At 53.5% G+C, this 19,385-nt stretch overlaps 7 protein-coding genes and 1 non-coding gene across 8 annotated transcripts; 5 read left to right on the top strand and 3 right to left on the bottom strand.

The window, feature by feature from the left end:
* Positions 1-150: 150 nt before the first annotated feature.
* BP01DRAFT_360118 (MFS general substrate transporter) lies at positions 151-2,249 on the bottom strand. Its single transcript, XM_025575842.1, has 3 exons — positions 1,939-2,249; positions 1,270-1,883; positions 151-1,196 (listed from the first exon to the last, which is right to left on the bottom strand). Exons 1-3 carry the CDS (start codon positions 2,172-2,174, stop codon positions 262-264), a joined length of 1,785 nt encoding a protein of 594 aa, XP_025427763.1. The 5' UTR covers positions 2,175-2,249; the 3' UTR covers positions 151-261.
* A 1,705-nt stretch (positions 2,250-3,954) lies between these two features.
* Positions 3,955-5,796, top strand: BP01DRAFT_418509 (MmgE/PrpD family protein). The gene is made up of 2 exons (XM_025579335.1): positions 3,955-4,462; positions 4,519-5,796. The coding sequence occupies exons 1-2, from the start codon at positions 4,226-4,228 to the stop codon at positions 5,764-5,766; spliced, it is 1,485 nt and encodes a 494-aa protein (XP_025427762.1). The 5' UTR covers positions 3,955-4,225; the 3' UTR covers positions 5,767-5,796.
* A 419-nt stretch (positions 5,797-6,215) lies between these two features.
* On the top strand, positions 6,216-6,287 carry BP01DRAFT_t272. Its single transcript has one exon. It is a non-coding gene; the product is annotated as a tRNA-Ala (tRNA).
* A 1,272-nt stretch (positions 6,288-7,559) lies between these two features.
* BP01DRAFT_376811 (MFS general substrate transporter) lies at positions 7,560-9,353 on the bottom strand (the record flags this gene model as incomplete). The annotated part of the gene is made up of 9 exons (XM_025576969.1): positions 7,560-7,733; positions 7,798-7,906; positions 7,957-8,199; positions 8,251-8,626; positions 8,680-8,831; positions 8,882-9,032; positions 9,079-9,096; positions 9,149-9,198; positions 9,250-9,353. 9 exons carry the CDS (start codon positions 9,351-9,353, stop codon positions 7,560-7,562), a joined length of 1,377 nt encoding a protein of 458 aa, XP_025427761.1.
* A 533-nt stretch (positions 9,354-9,886) lies between these two features.
* On the top strand, positions 9,887-11,360 carry BP01DRAFT_406658 (iron/ascorbate family oxidoreductase; the record flags this gene model as incomplete). The annotated part of the gene is made up of 6 exons (XM_025578775.1): positions 9,887-9,941; positions 10,005-10,106; positions 10,161-10,329; positions 10,397-10,520; positions 10,596-11,023; positions 11,117-11,360. 6 exons carry the CDS (start codon positions 9,887-9,889, stop codon positions 11,358-11,360), a joined length of 1,122 nt encoding a protein of 373 aa, XP_025427760.1.
* Positions 11,361-11,798: 438 nt separating this feature from the next.
* On the top strand, positions 11,799-12,859 carry BP01DRAFT_376809 (uncharacterized protein; the record flags this gene model as incomplete). The annotated part of the gene is made up of 5 exons (XM_025576968.1): positions 11,799-11,964; positions 12,000-12,062; positions 12,132-12,228; positions 12,305-12,344; positions 12,602-12,859. 5 exons carry the CDS (start codon positions 11,799-11,801, stop codon positions 12,857-12,859), a joined length of 624 nt encoding a protein of 207 aa, XP_025427759.1.
* An 810-nt stretch (positions 12,860-13,669) lies between these two features.
* BP01DRAFT_376808 (uncharacterized protein) lies at positions 13,670-15,904 on the bottom strand (the record flags this gene model as incomplete). The annotated part of the gene is made up of 4 exons (XM_025576967.1): positions 13,670-14,113; positions 14,181-14,475; positions 14,527-14,944; positions 14,995-15,904. The coding sequence occupies 4 exons, from the start codon at positions 15,902-15,904 to the stop codon at positions 13,670-13,672; spliced, it is 2,067 nt and encodes a 688-aa protein (XP_025427758.1).
* A 1,232-nt stretch (positions 15,905-17,136) lies between these two features.
* Positions 17,137-19,143, top strand: BP01DRAFT_394832 (uncharacterized protein; the record flags this gene model as incomplete). Its single annotated transcript, XM_025578351.1, has 3 exons — positions 17,137-17,192; positions 17,251-19,056; positions 19,112-19,143. The coding sequence occupies exons 2-3, from the start codon at positions 17,265-17,267 to the stop codon at positions 19,141-19,143; spliced, it is 1,824 nt and encodes a 607-aa protein (XP_025427757.1). The 5' UTR covers positions 17,137-17,192; positions 17,251-17,264.
* Between the last annotated feature and the right edge of the window lie 242 nt (positions 19,144-19,385).

Raw genomic sequence — 19,385 nt, 5'->3', positions numbered from 1 at the left:
GCCTCAGCCAGAGGAAGAGAGCATCCAACCCTCTAGCAGTCTGATATACACCCGACACAGGGGTTGCCATGGCATCCGGCTGGAATGTAGTCTAACCATACAATTACTACATTGATGTACACTCATATTACGAAATAGACAACCTAACCATCAAGAGTCCTGCGACCGACACAAAGCACTTTTATTAAAACGAGCTCCCGCAACCAGGGTATTAAATAAGAAAAAAAGCATTATCATAACCACCACCTTCACCCACCCCCTTCACAGCATAGTACCCTTATTCTGCTTCTTGTCCACATTGTAGTGCCTCCAGACCGCGACACAAGGGAAAGCCAGGACCAAGATGGCCGTCGCGGCGATCGCCTCATACTTCTGCATGTGGCCCCAGGCCGAGTTCACCGCCTCACGCACCTCGGTGCCGGGGGCATACTTCATCTGCGCCAGATACCCCCCGGCGACCAGGGTCTCCCACTGGGCCTTCTCGCTTGGCGGGAGGGCCTGGCGCAACCCCTCGGGAAAGACATTACTATAGATGGCGGCGGACACGGCGGCGCCGATCGCGCCCCCGATACTGGTAAACAAACTCAGGATACTCAACATGATGGGCAGATTCTCCCGGGCGGAGGCACACATGACGGCCATCTGCTCGCCGATGACCAGCATGCCGCCGGCGAAGGCAATGAAGATCTGACACATGATCACGTAGCCGATATCCGCCTCCTGGCCGCGGAAATGGATCATGAGGCCGGAGCCCAGCACCATCAGCGGCACGGCAAAGCAGAGACACGAGTACTTGAACTCCTTGGTGGTGCGCACCCACAGCCCGAACACGGGGGACCAGAGGCACGAGCCCACCGTGTAGATGCTGGTCATGTAGCCGGTCTCCTTGATGGAGAGGTCGTAGACAACCATCACGAAGTAGTAGAAGTAGCTGTCCCAGCAGTAGAAACTGAAGTAGAGGATCGCGGCCAGGAGGCAGGCGCCCAGCACGGTGCGGTCGCGCAGGTGCTCGTAGGGGATGAAGTGCACGCGCGCCCCCCATTTCTCCCAGGCGGCGAAGACGAAGAAGAGACTCACTCCGACCACGATCTGCGCGATGAAGGTGGCGGTGTGGTATTGCGTGCGGCCGTAGCTGGCCAGGCTGAAGGGGAGGAGGAAGAGGACGAATGCGGCCATCAGGATGAGGGCGCCGATGACTATTTGAATTTCGTCGGGGTCAGACTTGGACTCGAAAAGAGAGAGGTTTGGAGGGAAGAGAGGCTACTATACCGTCGAATTCATGGAGGTAATGCACGATCGACTGCCAGATAGTGCGACCGCTGGGCTGGCGGGTCAGCAGCCCCTGCTGGTAGGCCTTGCGCTCGTAGTGCTTGAAGATATAGATCAAGGGGGCAAAGACGACGGGCTGGATAATGGCAAAGGCCCCGTAGGCCCAGCGCCAGCCCGAGGTCTTGACGAAGGAGTTGGCGGCCAACGAGCCGGTAAAGGCGCAGCAGATGAAGGGGGTGGTCGAGAAGGCGAAGGCGAAGGCCCGGTTGCGCAGCCCCGAAGTGTCGGCGATGTAGATCTCGAGGATCAGGTAGATGGCGTCGTAGCCAATCCAATAGAACACATAACCAGCGGCAAAACTGTTGGGCCCCGTGCAGGCGGCCAGCAGAATCATGCCCAGGAGATAAACCGCCAGGAAGACCATCAGCCCTTCCGCCCGACCCCAGAGGCCCAGCACTTTGCCGATGGGCAACTTCAACACCCCCCCGATGATGGTGGCCAGGATGTAGGCGGTGGTGACCTGGGAGGCGCTCTGGAAGTTGGAGTAGGCGTAGTAGAGCACGTTGCTGCCGATGTACTCATGCAGAGCCAACATGAAATAACACACCCAGATCCTGGATGGGGGATATTAGCCAGACCATACCCCGGAATGATGCGTGAACTACTCACCAGCCGTAGGTGATGATGATCGCCTTTTTGGTCCACACCAACGCGGCGGCTTCGGCCTTTTTCACTCCGATGGGGGCATCGCGCGTCACTTCCTCGGGGTGTTCCTGCACCTCCTTCTCCGCCCGTGTCAGTTCCTCCGAGGGAGTCTCCTGCGAGACATGCTCCTCCACCGGACCCAGATCCTCGACGGTGTGGTTGGTCTTTCGACCCCGGAGGCGGTCGGTGACGATACCCATCTTGACAGAATCCCCACGGTGAGATGGGATGGTGGTGGCAGCGAAGATTGAAGGAGAGGGTAAGGGAGGAAGAGAAGAAGGAGGAGGAGGAGGAGAAGGAAGGAAATGGAGGGGTCAGGTTGAGTATAAATACTAGAATGAGCACATATTGACTTTCTTAGCGGTGCTTTTCACCGGCTTAGCGCAAACAATGGCCTCGTTGCATTCCTGGACCCCCAACACGGTGCGAAAAAAAGGGCGTGGCAATAGGAGATATCGAGATAACTACGGAGTACAACGGTAGTCTCACCCCCAATTTGCAGCGATAAAAGTGCGTGGGCATAAGCCCTGGCAGCAATAAGCGCATCAGATAATCGGGAAGCTGGATCTGATAAGCCTCCACCCAATCAACGCCATCCGGCTTCCGCCCACCTCCAGCCAATAATGCAGAAATTTTCCTTACGGAGTAGAGCCCGAGTCAAATGAGTGTGGGTGAACTGAACTACGGACATCGCCGACCCCTCGGACTGCTCCACCTGACAAAAGTGGGCGAATGGGTGCAAAGACCCTGGCCAGGGATGGCCCCCCCCTTCCTGCAAATGCCGCTGATCGGCGACTCACCGCGCCACTGATCAGCCCCCTGCTGTGCAGTGCAGTGTGCAGTGTGTGCAATGTGCTGAGTGCATGGCATTCACGGCTCCAGTTGGAGGATATTCATCGCGCGCAGCATTTGATCACATTCTCATCCAAGTCATCTGTGACTGCCACTGACTGGGTGTTGGTCAGTTAGGTAATTCCAAGCATCAGGTCGGCTGATTCTACCTCTACCATAGGACGGTGTTCAGGGCTCCACTCGAGTCCAGTCCTGATGATTCATCCGAGTGAAAGTGAGATTCTCGTGTTCAGTGGGAATGTTGGGGCAGCAGACTGGCGTGAGGACCTGTCTAAGTGAAGGGTTCATCCAGCCAGTTCTCACCGCTGACTTCAGATTTACCTCCAGGTAGGTAAATACTAAATTAGTATACAGTACTAGCACCATTTAAACACTGGTCAGTGGACAGGGTCTTGCAGTGGAAAAATTTTCTCGTGGCCAGAGCTTAACCAGTGCCCAACTGAGGCTAGAATCATCAGATAACCCCCAGTGGGGCAGCCCTTTTCGGGGGTGCGGCCCACTCCGCTAGACTGCATTGCATTTCATTCTCCCAGTGGCTACCGGTGGGTTCCCTCGTGGCAGTCCGCTTGGATCCGTGCTGGCCGGAGGATGATATGCAGGGCGGTCGTTGACAGAGACGGCAGGGGTCGTCGCATTGAGGGGAGACTCTCATCTCATGTGAGAATTCCTATCCAGCTCTCCAGCCAAGTCGAGGCCGGATGCGATGGGATCTCTGAAGGTGCACTTTTCGGAGGGGTTTAGACTCATCTGGCTGTCGAAGATCTCGCGTTCTCGCTTTCAGACAATCCTGTATGACCGATGCTTATCTGATCCGTTCACCGAGTCGACTACCAAAATCGTGTTCTCCATCCCTTGTTTTTTCGTTTGGGGGGCTACAACTAATACTGTGTCACGTGTGCTACTGTACCTCGAGCATGTCGGATGCCGATGCTGTATAAACCTGGCAATGTCTCTTGCAGAGACGGCCTTTTTGTCATGCAGCAGATAGTCAAGACTCAAGCGATTCGCCAAAGAGAGGATTGCTATCAATCCGCACTTGTCTACATGGTCGGCCTCGCATCATCGGTGCGAACCCGCGTCGTGGTGCAATCGAGGGCTGCGAGTCGGCCCGCACTGATTTGTATGACTGCTCTTTCGACATGGAGCAAATGCTGTCATCGCACTGAGACTGCATCAACCCGTCGGATATGATGTGCGCTTCTCATGGACCTCTGATGGCATGATTGACCGGTCCTGTGCGGTCCCGGGCCGTTACAGGCACCGTGCGGAGGTCGACGCCGGGACCGGGCATCACCCTCCACTATTAAACACCACACATCCTCATCCTCAAGCATCTATACTTACTATTATTCTCCAGATCTACTAAGTACACTTCACCTGACAAGCCTTGATTCCAACAATGCCAGCCAGCGAGCCCATCGAAGAGGAACCCGTCACCGCAACCCTCTGCGACTGGGTCACCTCCTTACAAGCCACCGACATCCCCCCCCATGTCCTCCAACGAGCCAAACATCTCATCCTCGACGGTCTGGCCTGTGGTCTCGTCGGGGCCCACGTGCCGTGGTCGGAGAAATGCCTCGATGCAATTGACAGTTACGAGCCAGCCGGCTACTGCAGTGTCCTGGATTCCTCCAAGGTTGCCCCCTCGCGCCCACCCCCACAGTCATCAACACCTTCCTAACACCACCCCAGCAATACGGCCCCCTCGCCGCAGCCATCCTCAACGGGGCCTACATCCAAGCCGTCGAACTAGACGACTACCACAGCGCCGCCCCGCTCCACTCCGCGAGCGTCATCCTCCCCGCCCTCTTCGCCGCCGCCGAAGTACACTCCCAGGACAGCCAGAGGCAACCACCCCCGGACAGCCCGCAACCACCACCACCCCACCGCCCCCGCATTTCCGGCCGAGACTTCCTCATCGCCGCCATCGTCGGCTTCGAAACCGGGCCCCGGGCCGGAGCCGCCATGTACGGGGCCGACCTCCTCTCGCGGGGGTGGCACTCCGGCCCGATCTTCGGCTGTCCAGCCGCGGCGGCGGCCGCCGCGAAACTCCTGGGCCTCAGCTGCGAAGCCACCGAGTCCGCCATCGGCATCGCGTGCACGCAGGCCGGGGGGCTGATGGCGGCGCAGTACGAGGGAATGATCAAGCGGGTGCAGCACGCGTTCGCGGCGCGGAATGGGCTGTTCGGGGCGCTGTTGGCGCGGAACGGGTACCTGGGGATCACCAAGGTGTTCGAACGGCCGTATGGGGGGTTCCTGGCGATGTTCAGCCAGGGGAATGGCCGGCAGCCGGCGTACCAGCTCGATCGGGTGACGGCGGGGCTGAGTCAGGTGTGGGAGACGATGCACATTCGCGTCAAGCTGCATGCGTGTGTCGGAGGGTGTCATGGGCAGGTGGAGGCGATTGAGCAGTTGCAGCGGGCGTATCCGGCGCGGTTTGCGCGCGAGAGGCTCGGCCAGGTGCGAAGGATTTGCGTCGCGCTGTCCGAGCCGGTCTTCGCGCACGACGGGTGGGCGCCGACTGTGCGGCCGCTCACGGCGACCGGGGGGCAGATGAATGCGGCGTATATCGGGGCGGCGCAATTGGTGTATGGGCAGGTGCTGTTGGAGCAGTTCGAGGCGGCGGCCTTGGATGATGATCTGGTGTGGGAGCTGATCCGCAAGACCGAGTGTGTGCATAGCGAGGAGTTTGATCGGCCCGATCATCTCTGTGGCGCCCGCGTCGCTGTCGAGTTCGCCGACGGGGAGCGCGTCGAGCAGACGGTGGCGATGCCCCGGGGGTTCGACCCTCCCATCACGGACGAGGAGATCCAGGCAAAGTGGCAGAAGCTGGTGCAGACCCGCGGAGATTCGCATCGCATGCAGCGTCTGGAGGAGCTGGTGCTCTCGTTGGAGCAGCTGGAGGATATTTCTGACCTTCTCGCCTTGATTCGGGGGTGATTCGGGTGCAGCCAACGATCAGTGAGTACCAACAAACAATAGTAATCAAGTCATTTCAATGATTCAATTCAAGTTCTAGTGGGCCCGCCTATTGCGGCTAGCTATGAAGATACTTCCCCGAAGCCCAAGAACTTGTAAACCCCAGTACTTCCAGAGCCAGCCGCATGCAGGGCAACGAAGATAGTTCCAGACTATCAATGAATATAAGTTTGGGAATGCTGAGGAATGAGGCAGGGAAGAGCTATACTGCATAAGATGCAGATTTACCATTGTTGATAAATGGGTCTACATCTAATTTAGTGTAATTTGAGGGCATATGATTATCTCCGAAGGTTGAATATTGTTTATGGATGTATCAGAAAGTGGATGAGAGGGTCACCTACGCTTGTTCTGTGCTTCTTTGCACTTAGGACATGGTGCCAGAAATGCGGCTTGGAATTCATCAGTTGGGGGCTGTGGTTTAGTGGTATAATATTCCCTTAGCATGGGAGAGGTCCGGGGTTCGATTCCCCGCAGCTCCATCTTTTTGTTTTTTTCCTATGAGTTTTCCAAAATCTCTCAAACAAAACCCCTCCATCCATCCTATTCCTCCTCTCATTATCCCCGGTAAAACGGCACGAAGCAGACAACACCCCCCCCCGAGTTGAGCGCCATCTTCCCGAACGCGAGACTACACCCGCTCTCATCGACCAGGGGTTTAATAGAATTGTACTATATAAAAGGAGAGGAGGAGCCAAAGGCCGCTGTCGGATGCGACATGGTTAGCATCATGATACACCGGGAACGGGAACAGGAACAGGAACAGGGACTCTGCGCCGCTTGTAGCCCACAACTCACCCTTGAACGCCAAAATCGACACCGTGATGGGCTGGCTGGCAAGTGGCCAGTCCGCAGCCCGGGTCCAATTGCGACTGCTGCTACTGAGTGCTGCCTCCCATTCACTTAGCCCTAAAAGACCAGCCAGACCCAGTCCCCGACTTATAATTAATCAGGTTGCCCCCCCGCCCTCCAATCCTTTCGGGATAACTATAAATTAAGGTCACACCCTCACACCGACTACTATCGCTCCATCCTTACCAAAGGCAGATTATCTGGCGAGACTCAGCACCCGCGGCCGAATACGAGTCGTCCACCGTAGGCAGCCGAGACGCCAGCCCTAAAATGCGGACATACGGGCCGCGCCGGACTGAAAGTGGCCACATCGAGATGTCAGGCTTGAGTCAGCCATACACACACCCAGCCATATGCCTCATCGACCGAACAACTACTTCTACAGCGGCTTGGGGTGGAGTTGAACAAGTTTGAATAGAGTCGAATCATCGGGTCGCTTCCTTGTGTCGAAATATGATGCCTTTTATGGGAGTGAAATGCTAATGCAGTGAATGAGAATCTGCTTGGTGATTATGACCAAGTACCTATTGGCCTAGCGACGTGTCTCTACAATTACCTACCGTACCGTACATCAAGTCAGGATTGCCGAAGGGGAATAATGTCAATGCCAGCTTGTTTCGGCTTCGGCTTCGAACTTCACTATCTCATTTGACAAAGCCTTTGAGCCACCAGTAAAACCACATGTTGAGGCAAACTCCCATTGCGCATACTGCGGGTTACAGTATGAACCGGATGCATTCCAGAATTCAAGTCAACTTCCATTCTTCCGCGCCGAATCCACCTCCACCACAATTGCCGCACCATCTTCCGTCGAACTACCCTCCGACCCAGCGTACCCCGGCGTACGCTTTTGCTCCCTGTCATCACGTCAGTACAGATCAAACATCCACAATGCGTAGTCCCTACCATCGATGTATGAGCAGTGCTGCGATGAAACCAGCCCACAGCAGGAAGAAAAACGCAAACGAGGCGGGCCACCCTTTGCGCCAGCGCGGTGCGCCATCCGCGCCTGCGGTGGGGAATAGAAGCAGTGGGACCCAGATCTGGAACGAGTAGCCGAAGGTCATCATCGAGCCCTGCACGTGGAATTAGCTGGGAAAGCAGAAAAGAAAGACCCAGTGGGGAGAAGAAGGGGCGTACCATGATGAGGGCGCGCTCTTCCGAGTCGTCTTTCACGATGGTGTTGACTGTCGAATAGAGGATGGGGCTGAGACAGCCGGATGTGCCGAAGAGGTACCATGCGACGAATCTAGAGGTGGTTAATGATGCAGTGGGGTAACAAGACGATAGGACACTCACTTCAGCGCGCGGGGGATATCCCAGATGATCATGCACAAGGTGGAGAACAGACAGCACGCGGAAGAAAAGGTGTATAGCGCCCAGGCGGGATAGATCGCAGCCAGGGTCGTTCCCAGCCAGGAGGCGACGATATTGATTGCAGAGATCACCGTCGGGAGCTTGTTCACCTGCGCCACCGAGTAGCCCTCCGCCTGCAGCCAGAGATTCATATACGAGACGGGATAGGAGGAGATGATCATGCATCTGCAGGCGAGTCAGCACTGAGCTCACCGACACACGCAGGGAGCACTCAACGCGTAGATGAAAATGAACACCCAGATATGCCAGCGCCGGAGGCTGCGCTTGAACACGTCGACGCTCATCTTCTCCGGCCGGCGGATGTTCGCTCGACGCGCGCGGTCCTTTGCGAGATTGATATCATCCTCGGTCAAGATCCAGGTCCGTGGAGAATCCGGAACGCCGGGAAAGATGAAGAAGCCGAGCACGGCGACGGGGATGGTGAAGATCCCGTCGATGATGAACAGCCATCGCCATCCGGCCATTCCACCCACCCCGGACAGATTCGTGTAGGCCGCTGCTTGCAGATAGCCGCTGACCATCGTCCCCAGAGCGTTGCAGATGAACCAGGTCCCTGCTCGTTTGAATAGCTCCGGGCCGGAGTACCAGGATCCTCGCACATAATCAGCCTAGCACGAGTGAGGGTAGAAGTCGCCTGCTGCGTACCAAGGATGAAATGCGTCCCAGCAAATACGGGAGCCTCGAACATGCCGACCAGGAAGCGAAGCGCATACAGCTGCTGGATATTGGTGACGCGACTCTGTGCAAATGTACACACTCCCCAGAGAATCTCGAGAGATGGAAGCAGCCATCGAGCTCTGCGCCGGTCAATGAGATGAAGCCCCCGGAAGGGATGGATGTGGCTCACAGTTTGGGACGAGACATCAACAACAACCCCGGGACCTGGAACACGACATATGCCGTGATATAACAGGTGTTACAGTAGTTGAGTTGGTTCCCATAAAGTTGAAAGTCTTCCTTCAGGCCACTGACATAGGCATTGCTGATGTTGGTTTGATCTGGGCGGATTAGCGGCCGGAGTGTCTGACAGCACGACCCACTGACCGAGATACTTGACGAAGACTGTGCGTGGTTAGTGACCGTTCTTTGAGAAGGGTGGCATTGAATCACATACAGCAGAGACAGGCAAACACCAAGATGGACAGATCCAGCTTGAAGAGCATCCTGCGCCATCAGACCTCTGCCAATGGACACGTGTCGAATGGCCCGACTCACCTCCGCTCATGTGCCGGGTAATTCGAGGGATACCAGTTGAAGACCTCCTTGACAAGCCCCCAAGGACCAAAGGCCACACGTGTGCTCTTATCGGACATTGACATCGTGACGAGTCCTCGCCTGCGTCCACCAGGAGGATCTTTCCGTCGTCGGACTGCGACAGCAACATATCGGCCCAGTCATCCTGCGACTTTATATGGCTGTTAGAACAAGTACCGATGAGGCAAGTGAGACGATGCATTAGTTATTGTTGAGATATTTGCCATAACTCCACATATCTTCGCCATGGATTGAGGGGGGTTAGGCAAGGCAAGGACTGCAACATACGAGTGCGGGATGGCGTGCCTCAACCCTGGGCAAGCATCAACTCCATCAGTTGTTATCTTCGACATGAATCAGGCATTGACGGTTTGAGTGGCTGAAATCCAGTCGAGAAGTCCTCGATAACGATGGCGTGCTTTGCAGAGCGGCTTTGCAATCCATGCATCGTGCGGGGTTGTCTGGATGCTTCGTGACGAGACCCCAATTTGTGATTCACTGCTGCATCTTATATCATGTCTGCCTTGCCCAGGTGTGTCAAACGGCAAGATTCTCACTCACCATAGCGCAATTGCTCGATTGGATTTCAACTTCCAACATGCCAGCCAGATTGATTGACAGATACGACCATGTCCCCGTCACAAAAGAAAATCGTATGTACTATACACCATTCCCCGACCCGATTTCCTCTGCGCCGCAAATACTGACTGCACAAGTCCCCTGGGCTGAGCTGGTGACCCTTGATCTGAGTCAATATGACCAGCCGGGAGGCAAGGCAGAGCTGGTGAAGCAATTGGACCATGCAGTGCGACACGTGGGTGAGTACAAGAACCCCCAATTCACCTCCCTCTAACCCTAACCGCCCCTCCAAGGATTCTTTTACGTGAAGAACTTCAACATCAGCCAGGACGAAATCGATCGCCAATTCGCCCTGGGTCGCGAATTCTACGCACTGCCACTGGCAGAGAAACTCAAGTACCACAACAGTGCCGACCTCGAGAACGGCCAGTACAACGGTTACCGACCTGCTGGTCATCGGGTGTAAGTCAAGTACCTAGTAGTAATTGTCAAACAGAGCGATGAGTCTCCCTGTTGACCACCCCCATAGTCTGGGGAATGGCATCAAGGACAATATCCAAGTATACAACATCCCCAAATTCGACGGACACCACATCCGCAAACAGCCCCCCGTCCTCGAAGACCACATCGAGGAGATCGAAGCATTCAGCCGGGTAAACAACAACCTCTTTTCCTGCGTCACACATGAGAACTACTAATCCTAATAACAAATCCTCTGCCGTCATCAGAAATGCCACCGTGAAGTCGTCGTCAAACTCCTCCGCCTCTTCGCCCTTCTCCTCGAGCTCCCCGACGAAGACCAGCTCGTCCGCGACCACGACTACGACCTCCCGGGCGAGGACCACCTGCGCTACATGCATTACGCCGCGCGCAGCCCGGAGGAAAACCATAAGGTGGCCAGCATCTACACCCCGGGTCACACCGACCTCGGCACCGTCACTCTGCTCTTCCGTCAGCCCGTGGCAGCGCTGCAGATCCTCAACTCCGCGGGGGAGTGGAAGTGGGTGCGTCCCCAGGATGGGACCATCACGATCAACACGTGCGATGCGTTGACGGCGCTCACGGGCGGGTTAATCAAGTCGAGCATCCACCGGGTTCACGCGCCCCCGCCGGATCAGGCGCATGTCGACCGCTTGGGAGTTTTGTATTTTGCTCGGTGCGAGTGGATTCTTTTCCCCTTCCCTTCCGTATCTCAATACCGTGGGGGGATGGTGTACAGTATGCTAATGTGCAGGCTTTGTACGTACAGACCCAACAACCATGTTGTGCTCGACCCCATCACGAACAGTCCGCTGCTGAACCGGCTCGGGCTCACGCAGAATGTCTTCACCGAGTTGGGGCAGCATCTGACGACCGAGCAGTGGGTCAAGGTGCGACAAACGCAGCAGCAGAGACGCAATCGGGATGTCACCGTCTCGCAGGATGGCAAGTTCTCGTATGGTGAGGGGGATTTGAAGATTCTTCCCGGGCTGGAAGCCAAGATATACAACTAGTAGATAGACTCGACTAGTATAGTTGACTATATGGACAGATGCAGCTCTCCTGAGATGTGAACCAGGTACGCGGTGATCCGCAGTAGCTCGGGATTTCCTTCCACAAATCTATCTTCCAGTTAGCTAAAGCATGCAATTTTCGGTCTTTCGGCATACGGTACAACAGACCTTTTCGTGATGGAGAAAGATAGGAGTGAATATTGAACATAGTCATCTCCGGGGACGCCAAGCCCGGGCTCCGGTGGAGATTTCCTTCAGAGGATCCTCTGCAGACACACACAATGTCATGTCATGCACCCGCTGTCTCTCCGCCGGGATGATCTCTTAGAGCAACTGCAAGGTTGTAGGAGATACTAGCGTATCCCCAATGTATAAGAAGGGCGCAGCTCCCTTCCCATCCTGCGGACTAACAGCAACTAGTGACTACTTGCCTCACCAATGCACCTCCCTTCCCTCATCTCCACGACAGCCCTTGCGGCTCTAGCAGCAGGCGCCATTTTCCCCCGTCAAGACGAAACATACGTCGGGTACCTGCTTTCGACCTTCGCTGATGCAGACCCGCAGGTGTTCTGGTACCTCTCTACGTTGAAGGCGCTCAATGGCGGTAATCCGTGCTGGAGTCCACCGTCGGTAGCAGAGCGGTGCGAGACGTGTTTCTCACGACTAATGCGGAGAATTCCGAGTACTTCCTCCTCGGTACTGGTATATCTGGACCCGGTGGGATTGTGGTTCACCAACAAAGATACATCACTAACACATACCCATGCACAGACCTCAACATCAACGCCGACGGATTCTTCTGGGACGAAGCAACCCGTCGAGGCAGTCAAGACCTAATAATCTGGAATTTTGAAAACCTGGTCGACTGGTCCGAGCCCATCCTGGTCATATATATGAACGAACCCCTTTTCCCTCCTCACACCCCTAACTAATCCAGAATATAGTATCGAAGACGCAACTGCAGGAATAACCTGGATCCTCTCTGTAGTCTGGAACACCACTGAAAGCCAATGCTATCTCTTCTAATTCTTATATCTATACACTATTAATACTCCCAACTACAAAGGTACTCCCACTCTCGAGTACATCTGCTATATAATCACTACTGACTTCGTGATCTTTGCTACTAGAAGTTCTTGCCTATAGATGATCAACTAGACTACTATATATATTTCCTTAAGAATAAGAATATTCTCTATATCTACTAGAAAACCACTATAGAAGGACTCTTTAAGAAGTAGATCTGCGCGCCAGGGTATATTCAGGATGGGGTCGTCTATGAAGGTCCCGCCGCCTTCCTGGATATCCAGACAGCCGGTAAATACCACCTGCTGTTGGATAATCATGTGGAGTATGTGCCGTTTGAGAGCACGGATTTAACCGCGGCTGAGCGGGTGGCTTCCAATCGCACGGGGTTTCCGACGGGATTGAAGCATGGGAATGTGGTGAGGGTGACGAAAAGTGAGTATGATGCGCTGGTGGAACGGTATGGGGGATAAGATGGTCTTGTCTGCGACAAGGCGGAGAAACTTGGGTGTTCGATCGACAGGCCCCGTCGGGATATTGCCGCTTGCGGTTACGACTGGGCACTTGGCACAGAGATGCCAAGTTTGGTGCTATTGCTGTTATGTATTGCTATTTATAACAATCACCAGTGGAAACACTGACGTACAGCGTGGTTTCTGGTGTTTTAGTGGCTAGCGTACTCATGTCGATAACAGCGGGTAGCAGTAGCGGACCGTCGATCGGCCTCATAGACTTTCTCAGATGACTCACCAGCGTCTAGATCTCCGGAGTCAGAAGATCAATGTATCGCAGAGACGATGTACGTTAATCGGCTGGCCGCCAGATGAGTAACCTGAGGAACATTTGCTCACAAAGCAACAATTCGTCGAGTGGAAGTTGAATAGTTAGTACAACTTCGTGTTCTGCTGAGAAGCTCGCTAGAGAGAAGAGTAGAATGAGGGGTTCCCTGCAAAGCATGTAGGGAAGTTCAAAACACTCCAGGAATTCATCTGTCATCACTCTAATCTCCAAATGGACTGGCATATTCTCATTGCAGGAGTGAAGTCATGCGTAGGGATTTGCAACAACAGGTCCCATCATCCACTGCCAGATGTGTGATCGTGCTTCGAAGCTCTGGTGAGTCTTTTTGCAGAGGTTCTGAAGGTCAAGCGGGATCATCTGATTGAATGATCACAGATAAAGTCATCTCTCAGGTTGGGGAAGACTATTGCAGACACATTCGTCCAAACCCGCGTTTTACCTCGCCGAGATGACATTTTTTTGTCGCTTCTCGTGACGAGGTATCAAAAGATCTTCAACTCATCACTAATACCGATATCAAAATTGATCGTCCAATCCGACAGGTTAAAGGTGTCAAAATCCACAAAACCAGTGGTAAAGGAATCACCCACTTCCGTCAACGTTGTGTCGTTGATAACTGGAGGACCAGGTGATGAGTCCACTGGGGTACTGGGGACAGAGCCCTTGGTAACATCCGCCGCCGTAAAACCGTCTAAGATGCGATCAAGCTTGCGAGAAATGGCCTTGGATGCATTCAGGCAGAATATATGGTTCGTTTCGCTAGGGTTGGATACGACCTCGAGTTGGGATAGTAGGACGGACAGCTTTCGAATGAGGTGGGAGGTTTTAATGCCGGGAGGTAGCTGGGTCCTTTTCGATGCATCTTGTATGGCGTCTTCCAGAGCGGTCGAGAGAATGGCAGCGCATGGCAACCCATAGGAAAGAACCTGATGCCGATCAATAAGTAGGTCTGTGTTGATAGTGCGTGCAACGCGATGAAGAAGAGGTACATACAATTCCCGGTAGGTCGCGCGGCGAGAAAGAGGCTCTCCCACGGCAGTTGGTCATCTGAATTATGGTGTCGAGCATGTTGGCTGACACTTCCAGTAAATCCGGCTGGGGAATCACATCTCCCTCTACATTCCCAAGCAAGCGGAAAATCTGGAAGTGAATGTGTAGATATGATAAGTAGATCTTTGCATGCATGTGGCAGAGCTCTGGAGAGAGGTTCGGTGCCAAGCAGCCCTGCCCGTATTGAAGGTGAGAAGGTAAAGAATTCCATGCTTGTGTACAACGATGTGACAACTCTCTGCGAATATCTTTTAGTGATTTGTAGATTCAAAGTCAATCCATGGATTACCTTAGCTTCACGGCATCATCAGCCCGTGCTGCTCGAAGCTGATATTCCACGGTCTCTTCCCGAAACTCCGCTAGGATTAAGCGTATTCGAGCCCAAGTTGCAATGCTGTGTTTCCCATCCGTGTTCCAGCCATCTTGCGTAAGCCTACGCTTGGCTTTTTCCAATTCATCGGACGAGGCGAAAAGTTCCTCGTCAGAGAGATCTAAGGGGGCATTGCAGTCTACATGTCGAGCAGTCAAACGAGGCGGCCGATTGAATACCGATGCAAACAACTTGTCAAGGTAATAAACCTTGGCAAAGGTCCTTCGGCGGCACTCCGCCAGGAATATCGGCGTGGCAGAGTGCGTAGCTTCTCGATTCAAGCCCAAGGCCAGAACATCTGTCGCGAGGTCACTCAGACGCCGCCACACGCCTAAACCTACCATACTGTCAGAATGGGAATGATAGCTTGGTGAGAAAGCGACTTACTCGCATCTCCTTCAAAGATTGTGGTAAGTTGTAGATTTTCGTGCGCAAGCCATATTATCAGATCGGTTGTTTGAGGTGCAAGCTCACGAGCCAGTCGCAGGCTCAAATTACCATACCAGCCCATATCGCGAACAAATGCATCGTCACCTTCATCGTTTCCGTGACTTACAGCACATAGAGACGCGCGCGCTGCCATCGTATAGAGTAGGCCAAGAGTTTCTATGCGTAAATTGGGCCCGCAGAACAAGACACAGAACGCTGGCGGATCCAGGTCGCGGGTGATGACCACTTCTGTTGCCGACGCGCGTAGAATGTCTTCGGCGAGTTGTGAAGCATTACAAAGATCAAGCTCATCAGCCAAGCCATCCTGAGCACAGCCCGAGGCCACGAGACCGGCACGAACTGAGGTGATGAGCTGCAAGAGCAGCGGTCTAGGGACAAGCGCGGCGAGGCTGAATGAGTAATATTCGTGCAAGTGTTTTTCAATCAGAGGAAACAGTTTCAGCTGAGAGACAATACTTTGTATGGCAGCCAAGTGTTCATTGTGGGCCTTGAGATTGTAAATGTAACGACCTGATGGATGGACAAGCGATGACGAGTCGCTGGGATGGGCAGGCATGAACGGCCAAGAGTGGAACTTGGGCGTCTCGGCCAAGGGACTCTCTACTGGAAGGTAAGACGGTACAGCAGACCGAGTGGCTCGGACTGAAATCGGTGGCGTTGTCAAGGAATGCCTCTGCGAAGTCCGATTCTTGGTCAGAGGGGCAGGGTGATACCAGCATTGGGCCCGGAGACCACGACGATGACACGAGGCACAGGTGGGTTTGCCGTGATCACAGCGAATCTTGCTTTTGCGACATGGCTCACACGAGGCCAGTGAGCGATTCCGCCGACGACCCAGCGTGGACATGATGAACAACTCCGCAATATTTGGGTCGCTGGTGAGGAAGAATGTGGTGGTGGGAAGAAGAGAAGCGGATTGCGGCAAAAGGCCGGCCGTAACTATGCAAATCACGTGACATAACCATGCGAACAAGGTATACCACTACGAACTCACTGCCCAAGCTCAACAATACTTTTGATAGATGAAGTGAGACAATGAAGAATACAAGCTAGGAAGTGATAATCACAGATATCAGGAGATTCCACCAAGAGAGCAAAAGTGTTCCGTGATGATCCGGACTTGGCCGGAGAACGCAGAAGTGTATCGGACTTGTATCGGAGTAGCCGGACTTGTATGAAGGACCTACGCAAAAGAAAGTCCAAATGCTATCAAGAACCATTGAGAGATTTGGTTTCAAGCTATCCTAAGTCCCAGATCGATTTCTTGGGATCACCTGTGTAAGGCTTTTGCGTGTTTCAGCCCAACGACATGCTTTCCTCAAATCGGCCCATCGAGATTGATATTCCGCAGTCGTTTTGCAAGCTTCGAAGTCTGGAGGGAGTGTATTCGGTCGGGATGGTAGCAGGAAACTGGAAGGATGAAAATGTCAGTATTCTGGATACTGTAGGGACAATGGAGCTTATGACTCCAGCGGCAACAGAAGAATCATGATGGTAAAATGGCAAGTGATTAACACTCACATTGGTCCCTTGAGCTATCGTCTTGACTCGACTAGGTCTGCTGTCATGGGAGACGGTGACCGGTAGGAGTGAGCGGCGGAGATGAAGATTCAAGTGAGGAGGAGGAAGAGAAGAGAGGTATCGGTTGTACGAGATTTGTTGATCAGAACTGAACATATGGAAAGTGGGTGGATGCGAGAGAGGGTGAAGGCTGAGTTGACGGAAGATACACGGTGTATTCCTGTTTCTCAAGCTGTGTTCGCCACACATCTTGCATGAGACTCAGTGAGTCACTATCATATTAAGATATCATAAGGGAGGTACTTCATATAGTAATCTGTCTCGGCCTGACAGTGATCTTTCATGAACTCCCTCATCCCTCATTATCTCTCCCCACAACAACCGATCAAATGAGCAATGCAGTATATCATGCATGTTATCGGAGAGAAGAGCCAAAAATGACATGAGACACAAGTTGTGTTAGGCAGTGGGTGGGGGGATTAAGGGTAGCTCTGGTGACCGGCCGGCCGGTGTTGTCATCTCAACACACCTTTCTACCTTCCTCAGCTCAATTACAAACATCAATTCCCTGCCCTCACAACCGCAAACAGCTAAGTAGCTTGAACCGTCATTCCGTGAGCTTAATGAGACCTCGTATTGGGCATGATAGGCTAACCCTGAGCATTGCATTAGACGTCGCGTACAAAATGGGGAGGGCAGCATCGGTTGTGGCACCCCCTCGTGTCGCTCAAGACATCTCCCCCGAAAAACAAGACCAACAATCTGCAGCCATCGAGCCTCATGTGAATCGCAGCATCATCATCCAAGTTGAAGACGACTCTCTATCCTCTTCTTCCACTACCGCAATCCAGTCTACGGAGACACGTCCCTCAAGTAAGCCCCAGCGCTGTGATTGTATGCAAGTCCTGCCGAGATATGTGGTCCACCAGATAGACACCCTGCTAGAATTTCCCAGATGTTTTAACGAAGCCCGGGAGCTTTTACACATCCATGCCAGTATCTTCGTCGACGCGGCGAGAAAACATTCGATTTGCACGAGACATGCGAAGATATGGGCATCGGCGCTCGGTTTTACCGGCGTCAAGATCAAGGATCAACAGTATCTTTCTGTTCTGACCAAACTAGCACCGTTCTCAAAGAATAACCCCTTATGGCATAGAGGCATAAGTCGCACTGGCGAGCTCGCCGCCCTTGTCCCCCGGACCCTTGTCAATGGGACCGACTTCTGCACGCCAAGCATCATGTTTATGGAAAGCCGAGTACCCTGGGACAAGATCATCGAGGAGATCGAAAGCACATGCGGATTACCTACCAATTGGCGTAAGTTGCTAGAGAACCACGGCTTTATTGATATCCCGGAAGTCTTCAATCTGTGTTGGGCGCACGAAACCTTGAACTTCTGGGGTCTCTGGGAGTCCGAGGTGGTGGCAAGGCAACGCCCGCCCACATACATGATCAATTGGGGCCACCAATTTGGCATTCTGCAACAGACCCTCGGACAAGACCTCCTGTTCTATCTTTTGAACGTGCTACTGAGGCCCAACCATCCGATTAAGCTGGCGCTGTATCCACAACCCGGGATCGATACGCGCAAGCAGAGCCAGGCCCCTGCAGACAGTGATTGGGTCACGTCCATGAACCTCCACCAGACGAGCGGATATGACAACTCCCTGATGGCTGCCACAGCCCTGCAAGAAGAAAGCTCTCACGGATGTGATCTCATACTTCATAACGCTGGCGGACGCACCACCATCGAACGATTTGCGCACGCGTACAAGGCGTTCCACGAACATGTTCATGGCGCACCATTGCCCAACTTGCCTGGCCACAGACTCGAGATGGAACGTTTCCACCAGTCTTCTTACCGTGTGGAAGGACTCTGGATTCAGTGCGAGCCACTCCCTCGGTTTGGTGGGGTCCGATTTATGAGACCTACTGTTGCGAGAGCCCATCAAGGTTGTGCAGACCGGGTTGTGCTCATGCCAACGCTGCTCCAAATACTCACCAATGGTGACGGCAGTCCTGTGCTCGAAAACGGGCTGTCGATGGACAAACTCCGAAGAATCCATGAAAGCCACTATACCTCCAAGCGAGGGCCTTGGGGGGCGATCGAACCGCGCAGAAAAGTGCCCTCTTGGCCCGGATGGGAATTCATTCGAGGAACTAGCCCAATTAGTGATGCGCTCATTGGGCAACGGGCTTGGAACGACGTGACGGTGCTCGCACAATTGAATATTCTCTTTGGGCATGACACCGCGGCGCGGTGGGCGGAGATTGAGCGCGTGAGAAACGTAGCTGCTGCTGTCGCTCTGGCGGCTTTTGAGCGGCTGAACTATATGGAGAAGCATGTGTGGCCTGTGAACAATCCTGATAAGGGACAGAGTGTGTTGGGTAAGAGAAAAAAGGCGGAATCATCGACTGAGGATGTTTCCAATGTTAGAGAAAAGAAAAAGTTTCCTGTTGTGAAAAAGAGTGCGAGTAAGCGTCGGCGTAAGCGTCTCGTGGTTGATTCTGGTTGCTGACTGTTTCGAAGGTGTCTCTGAGCGCATTCTGTCAACAACTTAATGTGTCTGTTCTATTCGTCTCGAAGTTTGTGGGAACTCATGTAACAGGTTTTGTGATGAAATTCAAACAGATTGCCGACCCTGGGCCGTCAGGTTGCGTGGAACTTGGCAGCAGTCACTATCGCATATAGGATGCATAGTCAGGTGTATTCTGAACAACCTGAATAAATCACACTGATGCTAATCATCTATAACTACTCTTCGTCTTGATTCCTATTTGTATCGGCTTCAATCACAACCAAT

This window comes from Aspergillus saccharolyticus (assembly GCF_003184585.1).
Source record: "Aspergillus saccharolyticus JOP 1030-1 unplaced genomic scaffold BP01scaffold_43, whole genome shotgun sequence".
NCBI lineage: Eukaryota > Fungi > Ascomycota > Eurotiomycetes > Eurotiales > Aspergillaceae > Aspergillus > Aspergillus saccharolyticus.
This window is presented reverse-complemented; position numbering and strand designations above follow the sequence as displayed.

Excerpts from the sequence above, each read along its gene's own strand:
- BP01DRAFT_360118 (XM_025575842.1), bottom strand. The coding sequence starts at position 2,174 with ATGGGTATCGTCACCGACCGCCTCCGGGGTCGAAAGACCAACCACACC. Across the intron at positions 1,884-1,938 it reads ATCATCATCACCTACGGCTG|GATCTGGGTGTGTTATTTCA; the intron begins GTGAGTAGTTCA and ends TCCCCCATCCAG. Across the intron at positions 1,197-1,269 it reads TTACCTCCATGAATTCGACG|TCATCGGCGCCCTCATCCTG; the intron begins GTATAGTAGCCT and ends AAATTCAAATAG.
- BP01DRAFT_418509 (XM_025579335.1), top strand. The coding sequence starts at position 4,226 with ATGCCAGCCAGCGAGCCCATCGAAGAGGAACCCGTCACCGCAACCCTC. Across the intron at positions 4,463-4,518 it reads GTGTCCTGGATTCCTCCAAG|CAATACGGCCCCCTCGCCGC; the intron begins GTTGCCCCCTCG and ends ACACCACCCCAG.